General features: G+C 44.9%; 2 protein-coding genes across 4 annotated transcripts in view; one reads left to right on the top strand and one right to left on the bottom strand.

Moving 5' to 3' along the window:
• The window catches only part of LOC103281892 (drebrin-like protein A), a 215,788-nt gene that overhangs the window by 190,778 nt on the left and 8,500 nt on the right, over window positions 1-16,510 (top strand). The gene's annotated exons all lie outside the window — the stretch shown is intronic.
• ccdc142 (coiled-coil domain containing 142) overlaps window positions 15,676-16,510 on the bottom strand; it is a 63,487-nt gene continuing 62,652 nt past the window's right edge. For all 3 annotated transcript variants that reach the window (XM_062981905.1, XM_062981907.1, XM_062981906.1), the window contains exon 11: window positions 15,676-16,258. In XM_062981905.1, coding sequence (XP_062837975.1) covers window positions 15,972-16,258 — 287 coding nt within the window. In that variant the 3' untranslated portion in view covers window positions 15,676-15,971. The remainder of the gene's footprint in view (window positions 16,259-16,510) is intronic.

Here is a 16,510-nt window from a genome sequence, read left to right as displayed (position 1 = left end):
GACCGCATCCGGCCCCCGGGCCTTAGTTTGGGGACCCCTGGCATAAACACTCCACAGTCCTGCAAGGAAAGGCTCTCTTTGTAAACAACCTTTTGCTGGATCTCCCTTAGCATTTTGAACTGCGTTTATATATATATACTAGCTGTGCCCGGCCACGCGTTGCTGTGGCAAAGTGGTGGTGGTATTGGTTAAAAATTGTTGTGTAATTTTTATTTGACGTTATTTGTATTTTTAAATTATTTTTATTGTAAGTTATTTTTATTCATTATATTTTATTATTTTCTTGTATTATTTTAAGTTATTTTCTGTTATTATAGTATTTTATTGTATTAATTTTTTAGTGTTTTTAATTAATTTTAGTGTTTATTATTATTTTTTATTGGGTTGCTAGGAGACCAAGTTGGAGGAGCTTAGCCTTCTAACTGGCAGCAATTGGATAAAAGCAATTATTCCTCTCTCTCTAATTAGGACTTTGTTTTTCTTTTCTTTTTGTTGTATCAACCTAGAGGCGTGGATGATGGGTTGTGTTGTCAAATTTTGAGGTTGGGGGTCCTGTAGTTTTGTTGTTTTGTGGGTCGCCATGATGCCATCACTCTTTTATATATATAGATGGTCAGTGGAGTCCAGGCATGGGCAAATGTGGACCCTCCAAGCAAGCCAGTAGCCAAGGGGGCGGTTTAGGGGTTCAAACCCCCCACCACCATTTTTCAGGTTAAAAAAACAATCCTGGTTTATTCACGAACTTTAACTGGCGAAGCAAATCCCCATGTCAAGTATGTTGTTGTGTTGTCGAAGGCTTTCATGGCCGGGATCACAGGGTTGTTGTATGTCTTTCGGGCTGTGTGGCCATGTTCCAGAAGCATTCTCTCCTGACGTTTCGCCCACATCTATGGCAGGCATCCTCAGAGGTTGTGATGTGGCACAACCTCTGAGGATGCCTGCCATAGAAGTGGGCGAAACGTCAGGAGAGAATGCTTCTGGAACATGGCCACAAAGCCCGAAAGACTAACAACAACCAAGTATGTTGTTGTTTATTATTTCAGTCGGTTCCGACTCTTGGTGACCTCCTGGACCAGGGGTCCCCAAACTAAGGCCCGGGGGCCGGATGCGGCCCTCCAAGGTCATTTACCTGGCCCCCGCCCTCATTTATAATATAATATTTTTATATCCGTTCTAATAATATAATATATTGTATATACATATGATATTGATAATAATATTATCATTTTATACAATATAATACTACTAATAATAATACCATATATTAATTATATGTTATATACAGTAGAGTGTCACTTATCCAACGTTCTGGATTATCCAACGCATTTTTGTAGTCAATGTTTTCAATATATCATGATATTTTGGTGCTAAATTCATAAATACAGTAATTACTACATAGCATTACTGCATATTGAACTACTTTTTCTGTCCAATTTGTTGTCTAACATGATGTTTTGGTGTTTCATTTGTAAAATCATAACCTAATTTGATATTTAATAGGCTTTTCCTTAATGCCTCCTTATTATCCAACATATTTGCTTATCCAACATTCTGCCGGCCCGTTTATGTTGGATAAGTGAGACTCTACTGTATTACATATAATATTACAGTATAGTGGTATAGTTCAATTTTAGTAATATATAATGCTAATATTGTGCTATGCTAATAATATAATATACTGTATATACATACAGCTGCTCTGAGTTCCCTTCGGGGTGAGAAGGGTGGGATATAAATGTAGTAAATAAATGTAGTAAATGAATAAATAAATAATTTTGGACTTAGGCTCGCCCAAAGTCTGAAATGACTTGAAGACACACAACAACAACAACAATCCTAATTAACCTGACTATCTCATTGGCCAGAAGCAGGCCCACACTTCCTATTGAAATCCTGATAGGTTTATGTTGCTTAAAATTATTTTCATTTTTAAATATTGTATTGTTCTTTCATTGTTATTGTTGTTTTTTTGCACTACAAATAAGATATGTGCAGTGTGCATAGGAATTTGTTCATCCCTCCCCCCCCCCCCCCCAAATGATAATTCGGCCCCTCAACAGTCTGAAGGATTGTGGACCGGCCCTCTGCTTTAAAAGTTTGAGGACCCCTGACCTGGACCATCCCATGACATTTTGCTCACATCTATGGCGGGAATTCTCAGAGGTTGTGAGGTCTGTTGGAAACTAGGCAAGTGAAACAGTCAGGGACGGCTAACACTTCCAAACAAAGGATTCTCCCAGACAGGAAGATGCCAGGCCCTGAGGCCACAAATGCTAATTAATAATAATAGTAATAATAATAATAATAATAATAATAATAAGAAGAAGAAGAAGAAGAAGTAGTAGTAGTAGTAGTTTATTTATATCCCGCAGCTTACAGCAAAATCAGATACAAAACAACGATAAAATATGAAAGATCAAAGAACAATAACAAAAACCAATAGTAATATAAACACAGTAACTGAAAAAACACAACACAGTATTAAAACATCAAATTAAAAACAATGAGGTTGCAATAACGGATAAGCAAGGTGCACATTATGAGTTACAAATTCGTAAATAGATAAAGTGCAATAGATTCATTTAAGGTCGACATGGGTTGGTGATTAATTAAGGTGATTCATTACAATGCCCATACCTGCCTCCAACAGACTAGAGTTCTTTCTCCCACCCTGGACCTTACACAGAGATATAAACCCCACTTGCCTAGTTTCCAACAGACCTCACAACCTCTGAGAATTCCCGCCATAGATGTGAGCAAAACGTCATGTGTGAAAGCTTTTGGAATATGGCCATACACCCCGAAAGCCTCACAGCAGCCCACGATCATTACCTACCTTTCTACCAATTTACATTGCAGTAGCAGCAATAGCTGGCATAGTGGAAGCGACCGAAATGAAGTTCAACAGGGACAAATGCAAGAGACTCCACTTAGGCAGAAAACAATGAAATGCAAAGAGAGAGAATAGGGGACAAAGCCTGGCTTGACAGCAGGACGTGTGAAAAAGATCTTGGAGTCCTCGCGGGGAGGAAGGGGAACATGGGCCAGGAATGTCATGCGGCAGCTAAAAAGCCAATGGGATTTTGGCCTGAAACAATAGGAGCCTAGTGCCTAAATCCAGGGAAGTCATGCTACTCTAATTCAGCCTTGGTCAGACCACACCTGGAATCACAGCACAGCTGGTAAATCACTAGCAGTAATTAGATCTACCATTCGAAAGGTGGCCAGTTCAAAGCCCGGTCAGTGTGAGCACCCGACTGTCAAGCTGAGCTCACTGTTTACCTATGCAGTTCGAAAACAGCTTGTAAGCTTTAAGTAGAGAAATTAGGTACTGCAAAATGCTGGGGAAGTATTTTGAGACACCATAAAGAATGAGACCAGACTTACTGTTATGGTTGAGCCTTATGGCTCCAATACTGGGAGACGTGGTTGTAAGACTCCTCGAGAGTCAGACTCTATTGAGGAGCGAGAGAGGAAACGGCTGCGGGACTTATTTGCAGAACCATCTGACGAAGACTCCTTTGAGGGTTTTACTGAGAGAATGGAGGAAGAGGTGGTTAGCTCAGAGGAGGATGACATGGAATGGACTCGTGGGAGGGAGGATTTGGGGGTTCCTGGTAATGATAGCATGGGAAGCGACTGGCGGGTTGCAGGATCGGACCCGTGGACGAGTTGGAGGGATGGGACGGGATCCACAGCTGGGGATGCTGTGGGGCGTAGTCAAAGATGTTTTAGCTCTGATGAGGATGATGATGATGAGGCACCTGGAATTAGGGTAACACCTGATAGCGATGGGGAGTTGTAACTGGCATAAAATGGGGTCTTGAATCCAGGGCTAATTGTGTTGGGCAAGGTAATCTGGACGGACGCTTGGGCTCTTGTTGGGAATTTCCTGAAGACGGGTGTGTTTCGTTTGCTGAATACGTAAGTTACCAAGGACACTGGGCATAGACGGCGGGAGGAACTGTGTGGGCTTTTGTTGTGCAACCTGTGTTTAATCTTATTAGCTTGGACCTCCGTCGTCTTCTTGACGGACATTATTTACCTACTCGGAATTGACGCTGGACTGGCTGACTGACTGACTAACTGACTGACTGACTGACTGGCTGACTACGACCTTGGACGACCCTTTCTTTGGCTATCGGAGGATTTCGTGGAACCTAAGACGCCTGCACTTGGCCTTCGACCTCGGACCGGATTGGGACCCCGCTGACCGCTGCAACCCTGATTGATGTGTTTGGACCCGGAGTTCGCCCGCTGCACGGAGGAGTAACAACTTAGTTGCTCAACCACAGCTGTTGAGTAGCAGAGAGGAATCTGCTGCCAGTATTTATGTTCTATTGAATCTTTATTTACCAGCTTTTGTTTGTTTAAAGTCCCAGGCTGAAGTAAGCATTTTTGGTTTAACCCGGATTAAACTCCTGTTTAATCCGGTTTAGCTTTTGAACCGTTTTTGAGTGACTTTTCATATTGAAGGCGAGTGTTTGCCTAGCTCTTTGTTTTTTACGAACATTTTTGGTTCTGTATCTTTAATAAACTGTGTTGAATCTTATCTGGTGGCGTTCTGTCCTTGACACTTACTTACTTACTTATTTACTTACTTAGGTGATCCCTTGTAGTTCGAGGATGATGGTCCTCCGTCTTCGCTATCTTGGGGATGGATCCGTAGATGGCTGAAGAGACCTATTCTTGATCTGCATGTTCTCCTGCAGTGAGGACGTTGGTTTTCAGGTGGAAGGTGGTCTCGGTCAGGGTTGGCTTGACGGGCCTTCCTCTTGGCACATTTCTCCCTTAAGCCCTCCATTCATGCCTCTTCGAACTCCACAGCACTGCTGGTCACAGCTGACTTCCAACTAGAGTGCTCAAGGGCCAGGGCTTCCCAGTTCTCAGTGTCTCTGCCACAGTTTTTAAGGTTGGCTTTAAGTCCATCTTTAAATCTCTTTTCCTGCCCACCAATATGAGACCAGAAATGCAGTGACTGAGAGTGTTCCGTCCCCCAGGACGATGGTTTGCCTTACCTATTGGTCGTTTGTTTGTTTTCCCTCCTTTGCATTTTGTTTCAGCCTCTGGCTGAAAAAGCCTAGGAAAAGTGGCTTGGAGTCTGCAAGAGCTGGCTGCAGTTTTCTTTGCAATGATTGGTCAAAGAGTACAACATCTTAGGACCGCCCTTTTTACCAGGGTCTAGTCTCCATTTTAGAGTTTCATTCTGGCTATAGTCTTCCAACGTGCTGGAGCTGTGCAAGGCTAACTGGGACAAATCATCCTCAAAACCAGGCCAATCTAAGCCTATCCAAATTAGATAAGTATTGAATTATACTGATCTGGAATAGGAAATCTAGTTAGAGGAGCAGGGTTATTCCATCGCTTCTAGAACTAATCTTTGCTGTAAAGATAGGGAAGGAAAGAGTTTCTCCTTCTAATATAGACAGCGTGATTAGGGTATAGTGGTTTTATAATCACCTTTGCCTTCTGGAACCAGGGATAATTCTGCAACTAAAACCTATGGAAATTTGTTTCATTTTCTGCAACTTTAAGATCTGTGCCAGGTTTACAACCTTGTATGAATAAACATCCTTTTTTGAAGTTCTCCAGACTCAGTCGTTCAATATTTTAGGACAGCTTATAGGGATTTGCAGTTCGCCCGGATAAAGGACGGCACGTTTCAGCTTTATAGTTTTTTTTTATTGTCTGGCGGACGGCACAGTTTTGAGGGCGATCAGCGGTTTTTCCGCTTCAGCTAGCTTGCACGGCCATAGAGACTTTGATTTTGTGGTCTGTTGCAGTGAAAGCTTGCTGCCAGGCCGAAAGGCAAGTGAGAGAGTGGGGCTCCATTTCTTCAGCCTCTGCAGTATCCTGCTCTTCAGCTTGCGTGTGTGCGCGTAGCCCTGCGGCTGTTTCTGCAATTGCACGGCTGTGCAAAACCCAGCAATCTACCCCGAGCTCCTTCGGTGGCAGGCATCGAGCCGCGGAGCTCCAGCAGTAGGTCCTGGGCTTACACGGAGGTGGTGAGTCCAGAAGCGCTCGGCCGGGACGGTCGCCTGGCGGTGGTGACCTGCCTCATTGTCCTGCGGTGGTGACCTGCCTCATCATCCTGCGGTGGTGACCTGCCTCATTGACCTGCGGCGGTGACCTGTCTCATCATCCTGCGGTGGTGACCTGCCTCATTGACCTGCGGTGGTGACCTGTCTCATCGTCCTGCGGTGGTGACCTCCCTTCACAGCGGGGAGGAGGCGTCTCTTCTCTCCTCCTTTCCAAAGCCAGCCTCGGTGCTCCTTCGGCGGCAGGCCTCGAGCCGCGGAGCACAAGGTGCTTGAAAATTTGGCGAAGTCGCCATTTTGGCAGTTTACGTCACTCGGGCAAGGGAGGTATCAAGTGGCAAGTTGCTGTCAGTTGGCATTTTGCAGCTTGCCCACCAAAGTCTGGCGCCAAAGGTCACAATCTTTGTAAAGTATAGTTACTTAGTGATATATATTGCTATGGTTAAGTGCTGTGAATTGTATTATATATTGAATTTGCCTTTATTGTAAATTTACTTGCAGGTATATTGCATTTGCCTTTGTTGTAAATTTACTTGCTATTAAGAATACATAATGTCTATGCAATTTCAAGATGATACAGATGGTATACCTCCTTCTGAGGCTGAAAGTAGGAATGAAAGGCCCCAAAGGATAAAGCACCCTTCAGCCAAGATGCTAGCCCATCTAATAGATGAAAAGGAGCTCCTCCATGTGAGGTTAGGTTCGGCATGGGAGCGAATTGTAACATTAATGGACAGAATTGAGAGCTTGGGTATTACAAGGGTGCCATCCATATTACAGACAGACCTTGAAGAGACCTTCGGTATTTGGAGGGGTTTGGTGTCTAAGATAGTCCAGGTCCTCGAGCGCATTAACGCCAAGGATTCAGAGTTAGAAATAGTGAGTGTCTTAGCTGACACTAATGAGAAAGAAAATAAGGTGAGGGCAATTCTAGATGCCTTGGAATTTAGTTCTCCATCTGTTAATCTAAGGTCTGAGCCAAAAGGAAATCAGTCTTCCTTATGCAGCCATGAGACCAATCTTTTAAAATCACCTGCTGTGGCACTTAGTCTTAAGTCCAACCGCTCTAGCCAGGTATCTAAGCTAAGGGAGTGTGCATCATCTAAACATAGCCACTCTAGCAAGTCTTCTGCTGCTGGGAGTGCCATCTCTTCCCTAGCTGCCTTGCACATTAAGGAGGCTGCACGTCTAGAGCTAAAGAGCAAGGTAGCGGGGGCGGAGGCTGATGCTAAGGCAGCTGATCTCACCCTTCCCTTTAAAGAAGAAGAGCAACGACTGCAAATAGAACAGGCCCGTAGACAAAGCGAAATGCAAATGGAACAGGCCCAAAGGCAAGGTGAAATAGAAATGCTTAGAATAAGGATGGATGCTACTGCCAAAAAGGTAAGGGCTGAGACTTTGGCCAAGGCCCTAATTGAGCCACTCACAGAAGAAAATGTAAGTCAGTTGCCGAAGCAGGACCCTTCTTCCAAGGTGCTTGTGCATCTTAATAGCTTAAACAGCCAGTTTTCGGATGAGGAACAGGAAGACTTCTCTCCTTACCCAGAGCAGGGCCCCAAAGTCACTTTTGAGTTTCCTGCAGAGCAGAGCGTCATAGCGGGGAGCTCACCCTTGCCCGAGCTACCTGTGCCTCCTGCTAAATCCCTAGGTCAGTCAATCAGGGCCTCAAGGCCAAGTGCTAGTTGGCCCTTACAGACAGCTGCACAGGGAGCCACCGATTCGTCAGTGGTCAATGTCATCCCTCCAAGAGGCCAAAGGTTGACGCAAGGTGCACGGTGGGAGTCCACTCCACAACAGCAAACTCCTCAATTGTTCCCTTCGACGCCAGAGTCCCAGCTTGTCTCCATCATCAGAAGCCCCAGAAGAGATCTTAAGGACAAGGGTGTCGAAAAGTTTTCGGACAAGCCTGAGGAATTTCTTCTCTGGAAGGCCACCTTCCAGAGAGCAATCAGAGACTTAAAGTTATTGCCTGAGGAAGAACTGACTCTTCTGGCTGCATGGTTGGGCCCAGCCTCATCCTCACAAGTTAAGAAGATCTACGCAGCCCACGTAGCCGATCCCGACAAAGCCCTGGAAAAGGCCTGGGCCAGGTTGCAGCAGAGGTATGGGGCCAGCACAGAGATTGAAGCATCTCTTATGGACAAGCTCCAAAGGTTCCCAGCTTTGAAACTCAAAGACTTCAAACTCTTGTGGGACCTCAGCGATCTCCTTACGGAATTAGAGTCGGCCAAGGAGAATCCAGAACTGCCCGGTTTGAAGTGCCTCGATCAGCACCTGTCCCAGAGGCAGATCTTGACCAAGCTGCCCTTCACTTTGCAAGAACGCTGGGGACAGGAGGTCTTCAACTACAAGGAGGCCCACTCCCAGGCATACCCTCCATTTTCTCATTTGGTCCAGTTCATCACCAGGGCGGCCAGAGAAAGGAATGATCCGCAGACGGGCCTCCCCACCTTATACCAAGGGACCCAGCCAGAGAAGGTACCTAAAGTGGAGAAAAAACCATCCAGAGAGGCCAAAAGACCGGTTAGTGTTAAGGCTGTTGAAACTCAGCACAGGGCCAACGAATCCAAGTCAGAGGTGAAGGAGGTGCTCTGCCCCATTCACCAAAAGCCTCACAGTTTGGCCAACTGCCGGGAATTTGGCAAGAAGCCTTATAAAGAAAGACAACAGATTGTACAGAAGCTGGGCATATGTTTTAGGTGCTGTGGAGCAACTCCTCACTTTGCATCCAACTGCAAAGAGGACGTCAAATGCGCAAGGTGTAACAGCCTTAAGCATTGCACCGCGATGCACAACTCTGACGCTGTCTCCCGCGCCAAAGGGGACACGTCTTCCAAAGAAGGGTCATCTACTGAAGCCACCAACATGCAGACCGCGTCACGGATGCAGGAGGATGCTCTGTCGGTCGCCTGTACTGAACTATGCTCTGACGTGCACCAGTTCAGAGTCTGCCATCCCATCTGCCTAGCAGATGTATATCCAGCCAGAAGACCTTGGCTTAAAAAGAGACTTTACGTGGCTTTGGATTCACAAAGCGACGCCTCCCTGGCGACTCCAGAGTTTTTCCAACTGTTTGACATAAAAACCCAGACGGTCGACTACACCATGTCCACCTGTGTAGGGAAGAAGAAGTTGCAGGGTCGCATAGCATCCGGCTTTGTTGTCTCCTCTTGTGACCAGAAGAGACTGTTCGAGTTACCAGACCTCATTGAGTGTTCCTCTATTCCCCGGAACAAAAGGCAGATTGTCACCAGAGAAGTCGTGGAAGCCCATCCTCACTTGCGAAAGCTGAAGAACGCCTTACCTGCTTTCCGTCCAGATGTGGACATTGCCCTTCTGCTTGGTGCGGACTGTCCGAACTTGTTCTATGTGAACGACCAAGTTAAGGGACCTCCAGGGGCGCCCATTGCTCAGCTGCTACCACTAGGCTGGACAGTTACAGGCCCAGTGTGCATAAATAGGATGCACCCTCCATCGTCGGTGGGCACTCGTCAAGCGCACGTGCTTCAAGGCAGTCGCCCCACACTAATGCATAGCTGTTTGAGTCATATCTCGGTCTATTGTCAGGGGATAACACCAGAGTATTCTTCCATCTTTGAAGTCTCCGAAAGGGATGAAACTACAGCGCTTTCCAAAGATGAACAGAGGTTTTTAGAGATCATGAACTCTCAAGTTTCCCGGAGTCCCGAGGGAAATTGGATAGCCCCTCTGCCTTTTAAAGCAGAAAAACCCACTTTGCCAAACAACAGGCATGTGGCAGAAAATAGACTCTGGTCACTGAAGAAGAAGATGCAGAAAGACCCCAAGGTAAAGGAGCAAATCGTTGGCTTTATGGAAGACATGTTCCAAAGTAACTACGCCGAGGTCTCTGATCAAAGTGAGGTCAATGAAGTCAATTTTCCATCAGCCTTTTCTCCCACCGATAATACAGAATTGCCCGAGTCCGTTCCAGAGGTGAAAGTTTGCAAGATGACCACAGAAATCAAGATGGGCCAAAGATCTTGCCTGGAACCACACCGTTTTGAATGTTTTTCGGAGTGGCACAGTCTTCTTAGAGCAGTTGCTAGGCTTATACATCGTTTAGCTTGCAAAGATAGTGAGCCTTTACAGGTCCAGGATATGATAAAGGCTAAGAGCGTCATATTCAAGTCAGTACAGAGATCTGCTTTCAAGCAGGAAATAGCTAGGCTAGAGCAAGGGCTCAACATCCCTAATCAAAGTCTTCTAAATGAGTTAAACCCATTTCTAGACAAGGAGGGTATTTTGAGAGTTGGAGGAAGGTTAGCCAAAGCTAAACTCAAGGCGTGCATAAAAAACCCCATCATCATACCCCCTAATAGTCACACTGCATTGCTGCTCGTTCGGCATCACCATGAAAGGATCCATCATCAGGGTAGAACTCTAACTGAGGCAGCCCTTAGAAATGAAGGTCTGTGGGTAGTTAATGCCAAAAGGTTGGTCAACAGTTGTATTTTCAAATGTGTTAAATGCAGGCGCCTTAGGCGAAACTGTCAAAGTCAGTTGATGGCAGAACTACCTCAGGATAGGACTTTGACAGACCCACCCTTTTCCCATGTGGGAATCGATGTGTTTGGTCCTTGGGAGGTTGTCACTAGGAAAACCAGGGGTGGTGTTGTAAATAACAAGAGGTGGGCAGTTTTGTTTACTTGTTTAATAATACGAGCTGTCCATATAGAAGTCATAGAAGGGATGGACACTTCATCATTTTTAAACGCATTAAAAAGGTTCATAGCCCTCAGAGGGCCAATTAAGTCAATTCGGTCGGACTGTGGCACCAATTTTGTAGGTGCGACCAAAAAACTCAATTGTGTGTCTAGGTTTGGGAGAGACCCAAAGGTTCAGAACTTTACGAATACTGAACAAATTATGTGGACTTTCAATGTTCCTCACGCCTCCCACATGGGTGGTGTTTGGGAGAGGATGATTGGTATTAGTCGCAAAATCCTTAATGCCATGCTTTTGAGTCATAGGTCATTGACGCATGATGTTTTGGTGACACTTATGGCGGAAGTTACCGCAATTATCAACAACCGGCCGCTGGTTCCCCTTACCAGTGACCCTGAGAACTTACAACCACTGACTCCTGCACTTATTTTGACACAAAAGGTGCCAGGATGGAAGGACATCATGTTGCCAGTTCCGGACGGAACTCACCGTGCCCTGTGGAAACAGGTGCAGTCCTTGGCCAACCACTTTTGGAAAAGGTGGAAAGCTGAGTACTTAAGCCAGCTTCAAGCTAGAAGAATCTGGCAAAGCCCACAGGACAACATTGAGGTTAACAACGTTGTGTTGTTAAAGGACAAAGACTTGCCCCGCCATGCATGGCCCATGGGCATTGTATTAAAGACCTTTCCTTGCCCGGATGGTAAGGTCAGGAAAGTTCAATTAAAGACTTGCAACAGAGACAAAGTGTCCATTTTGGACAGACCAATTAGTGACCTCGTGTTGCTTATTGGAGATGTTTAAAGTTCTAGTGTTTGTATTGTCATATGTGCAAAGGTGTTTGTATGTTTTTGAGTGGTAAATTCCCACATCCTGGGAATTTAAGCGGGGAGTGTTCCGTCCCCCAGGACGATGGTTTGCCTTACCTATTGGTCGTTTGTTTGTTTTCCCTCCTTTGCATTTTGTTTCAGCCTCTGGCTGAAAAAGCCTAGGAAAAGTGGCTTGGAGTCTGCAAGAGCTGGCTGCAGTTTTCTTTGCAATGATTGGTCAAAGAGTACAACATCTTAGGACCGCCCTTTTTACCAGGGTCTAGTCTCCATTTTAGAGTTTCATTCTGGCTATAGTCTTCCAACGTGCTGGAGCTGTGCAAGGCTAACTGGGACAAATCATCCTCAAAACCAGGCCAATCTAAGCCTATCCAAATTAGATAAGTATTGAATTATACTGATCTGGAATAGGAAATCTAGTTAGAGGAGCAGGGTTATTCCATCGCTTCTAGAACTAATCTTTGCTGTAAAGATAGGGAAGGAAAGAGTTTCTCCTTCTAATATAGACAGCGTGATTAGGGTATAGTGGTTTTATAATCACCTTTGCCTTCTGGAACCAGGGATAATTCTGCAACTAAAACCTATGGAAATTTGTTTCATTTTCTGCAACTTTAAGATCTGTGCCAGGTTTACAACCTTGTATGAATAAACATCCTTTTTTGAAGTTCTCCAGACTCAGTCGTTCAATATTTTAGGACAGCTTATAGGGATTTGCAGTTCGCCCGGATAAAGGACGGCACGTTTCAGCTTTATAGTTTTTTTTTATTGTCTGGCGGACGGCACAGAGAGGAAGGCGGAAGAGGAAGTCCTGATAGCTTTTCATCATAGAGAATGGAGCAACAGCTTCCCCTGTGACTGAATCTGACTGCAAGCTCAACCTCCAAGGCACCGAAAACTGGACTTCAAGACTACATACCTCCTTCTGTCTGTCTTGTTGTTTTGTCCTGTCTCCAAACGGTATTGAATGTTTGCCGTGTATGTGTACTGTGATCTGCCCTGAGTCCCCTTGGGGAGATAGATAGGGTGGAATATAAATAAAGTGTTGTTATTATTATTATTATTATTATTATTATTATTATTATTATTATTATGACACAGCAAACAAGATAGATATGCTGGATTTCGTATCACAAAACCACAAGTCGAACACTTCCCAAGTGTCTAGGACTATGTGATGTATTTTCGGATGATGCGTGCAGATCCCAGTAGGGTGGCCTCTTGCAGTTGGCAGATCATAATTTTGTCAATGCCTATTGTTTCCAAATGCCGGCTGAGATCTTTTGGCACGGCACCCAGTGTGCCCATCACCACCGGGACCACCTGCACTGGTTTCTGCCAGAGTCTTTGAAGTTCAATTTTGAGGTCCTGAGAGCGGCTGAGTTTTTCCTGTTTTTTTTCGTCAATGCGACTGTCACCTGGGATGGCAACATCAATGATCGAAACCTTTTTATTTTCCACAACTGTGATGTCTGGTGTGTTGTGTTCCAGAACTTTGTCAGTCTGGATTCGGAAAACCCACAGTATCTTTGCGTATTATTATTATTATTATTATTATTATTATTATTATTATTATTATTATTATTATTACACTGATACACTGACTATACTGCAGTTCCAAACTGCAGTGTAGGTCCTGCTTTTTTTTTTTGCTTGGCAGCAAGGAAATGGGACCTCCAGATTCAGGATCAATTCTGGGCACCACAATTGAAGGGAGATGTTGACTCCAAGCTGGAATGTGTCCAGAGGAGGGCGAATCAAATGATCAAGGGTCTGGAGAACAAGCCCTAGGAGGAGCGGCTGAAAGAGCTGGGCATGTTTAGCCTGCAGAAGAGAAGGCTGAAACTCCATGATAAGGGTCAAGATGTGAAAGGAAGTCCTAGGAAGGAGGGAGCAAGCTTCCTTTCTGCAGCCCTGGAGACTAGGACACAATGGAACAATGGCTTCAAACTACAGGAGAGAAAGGGGATTAATGCATATTAATATTTAAACAATTAAATATCATTAATATTTTTTTAAAAATCAATTCAGTTATTCCTATGGATATCAGTCCCAAGCCATTTGGTGCCTAGCCGTGGAATGCTTCTGCATCAGGCACACAAGTGTTTGCTTCTCTCGCAGGTCACGATCAGCCTGCAGCCGATGGGCTCGTGCCAAGGCAGGTGGCAAAGGACCCATCAGATAGGAATGTCCTGTTGGCCAGAAAGCCTCCAAAGAAGGCCAGGAAGCAGGTGGAGTCGGTGCTTGCTCTGTCAATGATTGCCCAGCAGCCTTTTCCACGCAGGTTGGGAATAAAGGCTTTGTTTCTCGCCTTCCAACCCTGTGTATGAATTGGCTACAGCCCACTACACACAAGGCCTTTTGGGGGACACTTTCCACAGTTATGTCCACATTTCTTCGTGTGTATAGTGGTACCATGTGTGCAAGTTTACTGTTTACTGGTACTTGAATCCTTGATGGAGTATATTGATTTGGATTTGTAACTTTTATGTGTTTTTAATAGAATTGTTTTGATTCTGTCTTATGACGCTGTTTATTACGTTTACTATGTTTATCTTCATTGTATGGTGTTTTTTGGCAATCGAATGATTGGGTTGTTGTTTGTTTTCCGGGCAGTATGGCCATGTTCCAGAAGTATTTCGCCCACATCTATGGCAGGCATCCTCAGAAGTTTTGACGTATATGAGGATGAGGATGCTTGCCATAGATGTGGGCGAAACGTCAGGAGAGAATACTTCTGGAACATGGCCACACAGCCCGGAAAACAAACAACAACCCTATGATCCCGGCCATTAAAGCCTTCGACAACAAATCAAATGATTTTATGTTCATGTTGGAAACTGCCCTGAGTCCTCTCAAGGAGATGGAAGCGGTATATAAATAAAGTTGTGTATTACTATTATTATTATAAAAAACTAAACAAATAATAATAATAATAATAATAATAATAATAATAATAATAATGCTTACCAAAGCATTGCACACACTTGCTTTAACAATGAGTGAACATTTTACACTACACAAACCATTATTATTGACACAAATAACGTCGTTGTGTCAATAATAATGGTTTGTGTAGTGTAAAATGTTCACTCATTGTTAAAGCAAGTGTGTGCAATGCTTTGGTAAGCATTCCAGTATAAAAATTGTTAAATGCATAGAGTTTAAATTTACTGCTAGAGTGACACTGTGTAGCTTCTGTTACATAGCCGAACATCAGTCACTGGAAAGGAATGTGGGATGTGACAAGTTATCTGATTTTGTTTTTCACTGGTCACCATCAATCTTGCCAGATGTGAGAGTGAGCTTCTCTGGCTGTGTGCTCTGTAAATAGCTGTAAATAAAGTTAATTACCGCCGGGCTCGGCAGACAGATACAGTAGAGTCTCACTTATCCAACACTCGCTTATCCAACGTTCTGGATTATCCAATGCATTTTTGTAGTCAATGTTTTCAATATATCGTGATATTTTGGTGCTAAATTCATAAATACAGTAATTACTACATAACATTACTGCATATTGAACTACTTTTTCTGTCCAATTTGTTGTCTAACATGATGTTTTGGTGTTTCATTTGTAAAATCATAACCTAATTTGATATTTAATAGGCTTTTCCTTAATGCCTCCTTATTATCCAACATATTTGCTTATCCAACATTCTGCCGGCCCGTTTATGTTGGATAAGTGAGACTCTACTGTATGTGTGTTCCTGCATCTAAGCAGATGCTAGATTGCCGACGGAGGCGAGATTGAGACGGAGAGCTGTAAGTGTCTCAATTTAACCCTCACACTGATACTGTCTACAGGAAGGTCTGTCAATAAATTATTCCAAGACCAAGATTATGGTTTTTGGCAGACACTGCCCCAGGTATCTTGCTGTATGCAGATGATATAGTTCTTTTCTCCCTCTCTCAGTTGGGTCTTAAAAACCTTCTGAAGGCTCTTAGTACCTACTGTCAAGAGGAAGGTCTGTCAATAAATTACTCCAAGACCAAGGTTATGGCTTTTGGCAAAACACTGCCCCAGGTATAATGGTCTTTAGACCAACATGCCATGAAACAAACCCATCTATTCCAATATCTTGGAATTGTTTTAGTGAATTTTAAAGAGTATTCATGACAACCTTGCATGCCCAAAGTATCAAGAGATCTTTTATTTTCTCAAGTGCTGCTACAAAACAAACAACCCAGGAGCCCCCCAAAACTGTCTCACTCCGGCTACCCCTGCACTGGTCCCGGGGTCTCTTCCTCTCCGAATATCTCTTCTATCTGAGGAGACAGGAGAGGATGGACGGACCCAGGCAGGGAGCTGGCACAGGTAGGCTCCAGATGAGACCAAGGGGGAAGAGCCCCCCGCTCCGTGGAGTGTTGCTCAAGGCACGTGTGGGACAGAGGCACTCAAATGCAGGGAGGGATGTGCAGCCTCTCAGGGCTCGGAGGTCCGGTTCATGCAGGGCAGGGCGGGCACCCTCCAGCGCCGGCCTCCGTGCAAGCGCAGCGCCAGCCACTCCTGCTGCGTGGAGCTGAGGTAGGTCTCGGGGCTGCAGCCGGGCCCTTGCATGCGGCTCAGCAAGTCCCCGGCCGCTCCGGCCACCGCCTCCGCCGGGGTCTCCAGGGCGGCCCCCGGTCGGGCGGCAGGAAGACCCTCCAGGCTCTGCAGGCTGTTCAGGCTGCCTGGGCCCCCGTCCTGAGTGCGGATCCCATCTGAAGAGCCTGTGGAAGAGAGGAAAATAATAATAACAACACTGTATTTTTATTTTTCCCTTCTCCCCAAGGGGACTCAAGATATGGTAATTTTGTCAACGCCTATTGTTTTGAAGTGCTGGCCAAGGTCTTTAGGCACTGCACCCAATGTGCCCATCACCACTGGGACCACCCTGACTGGCTTGTGCCAGAGTCTTTGCAGTTCGATCTTTAAATCCTTGTATTGCATCAGCTTTTCCAGTTACTTCTCATCAATCATGT

Source organism: Anolis carolinensis, chromosome 5 (genome assembly GCF_035594765.1).
Source record: "Anolis carolinensis isolate JA03-04 chromosome 5, rAnoCar3.1.pri, whole genome shotgun sequence".
NCBI lineage: Eukaryota > Metazoa > Chordata > Lepidosauria > Squamata > Dactyloidae > Anolis > Anolis carolinensis.
The sequence above is the reverse complement of the archived record's forward strand: the minus strand, read 5'-3'. Positions and strand labels throughout refer to the sequence as shown.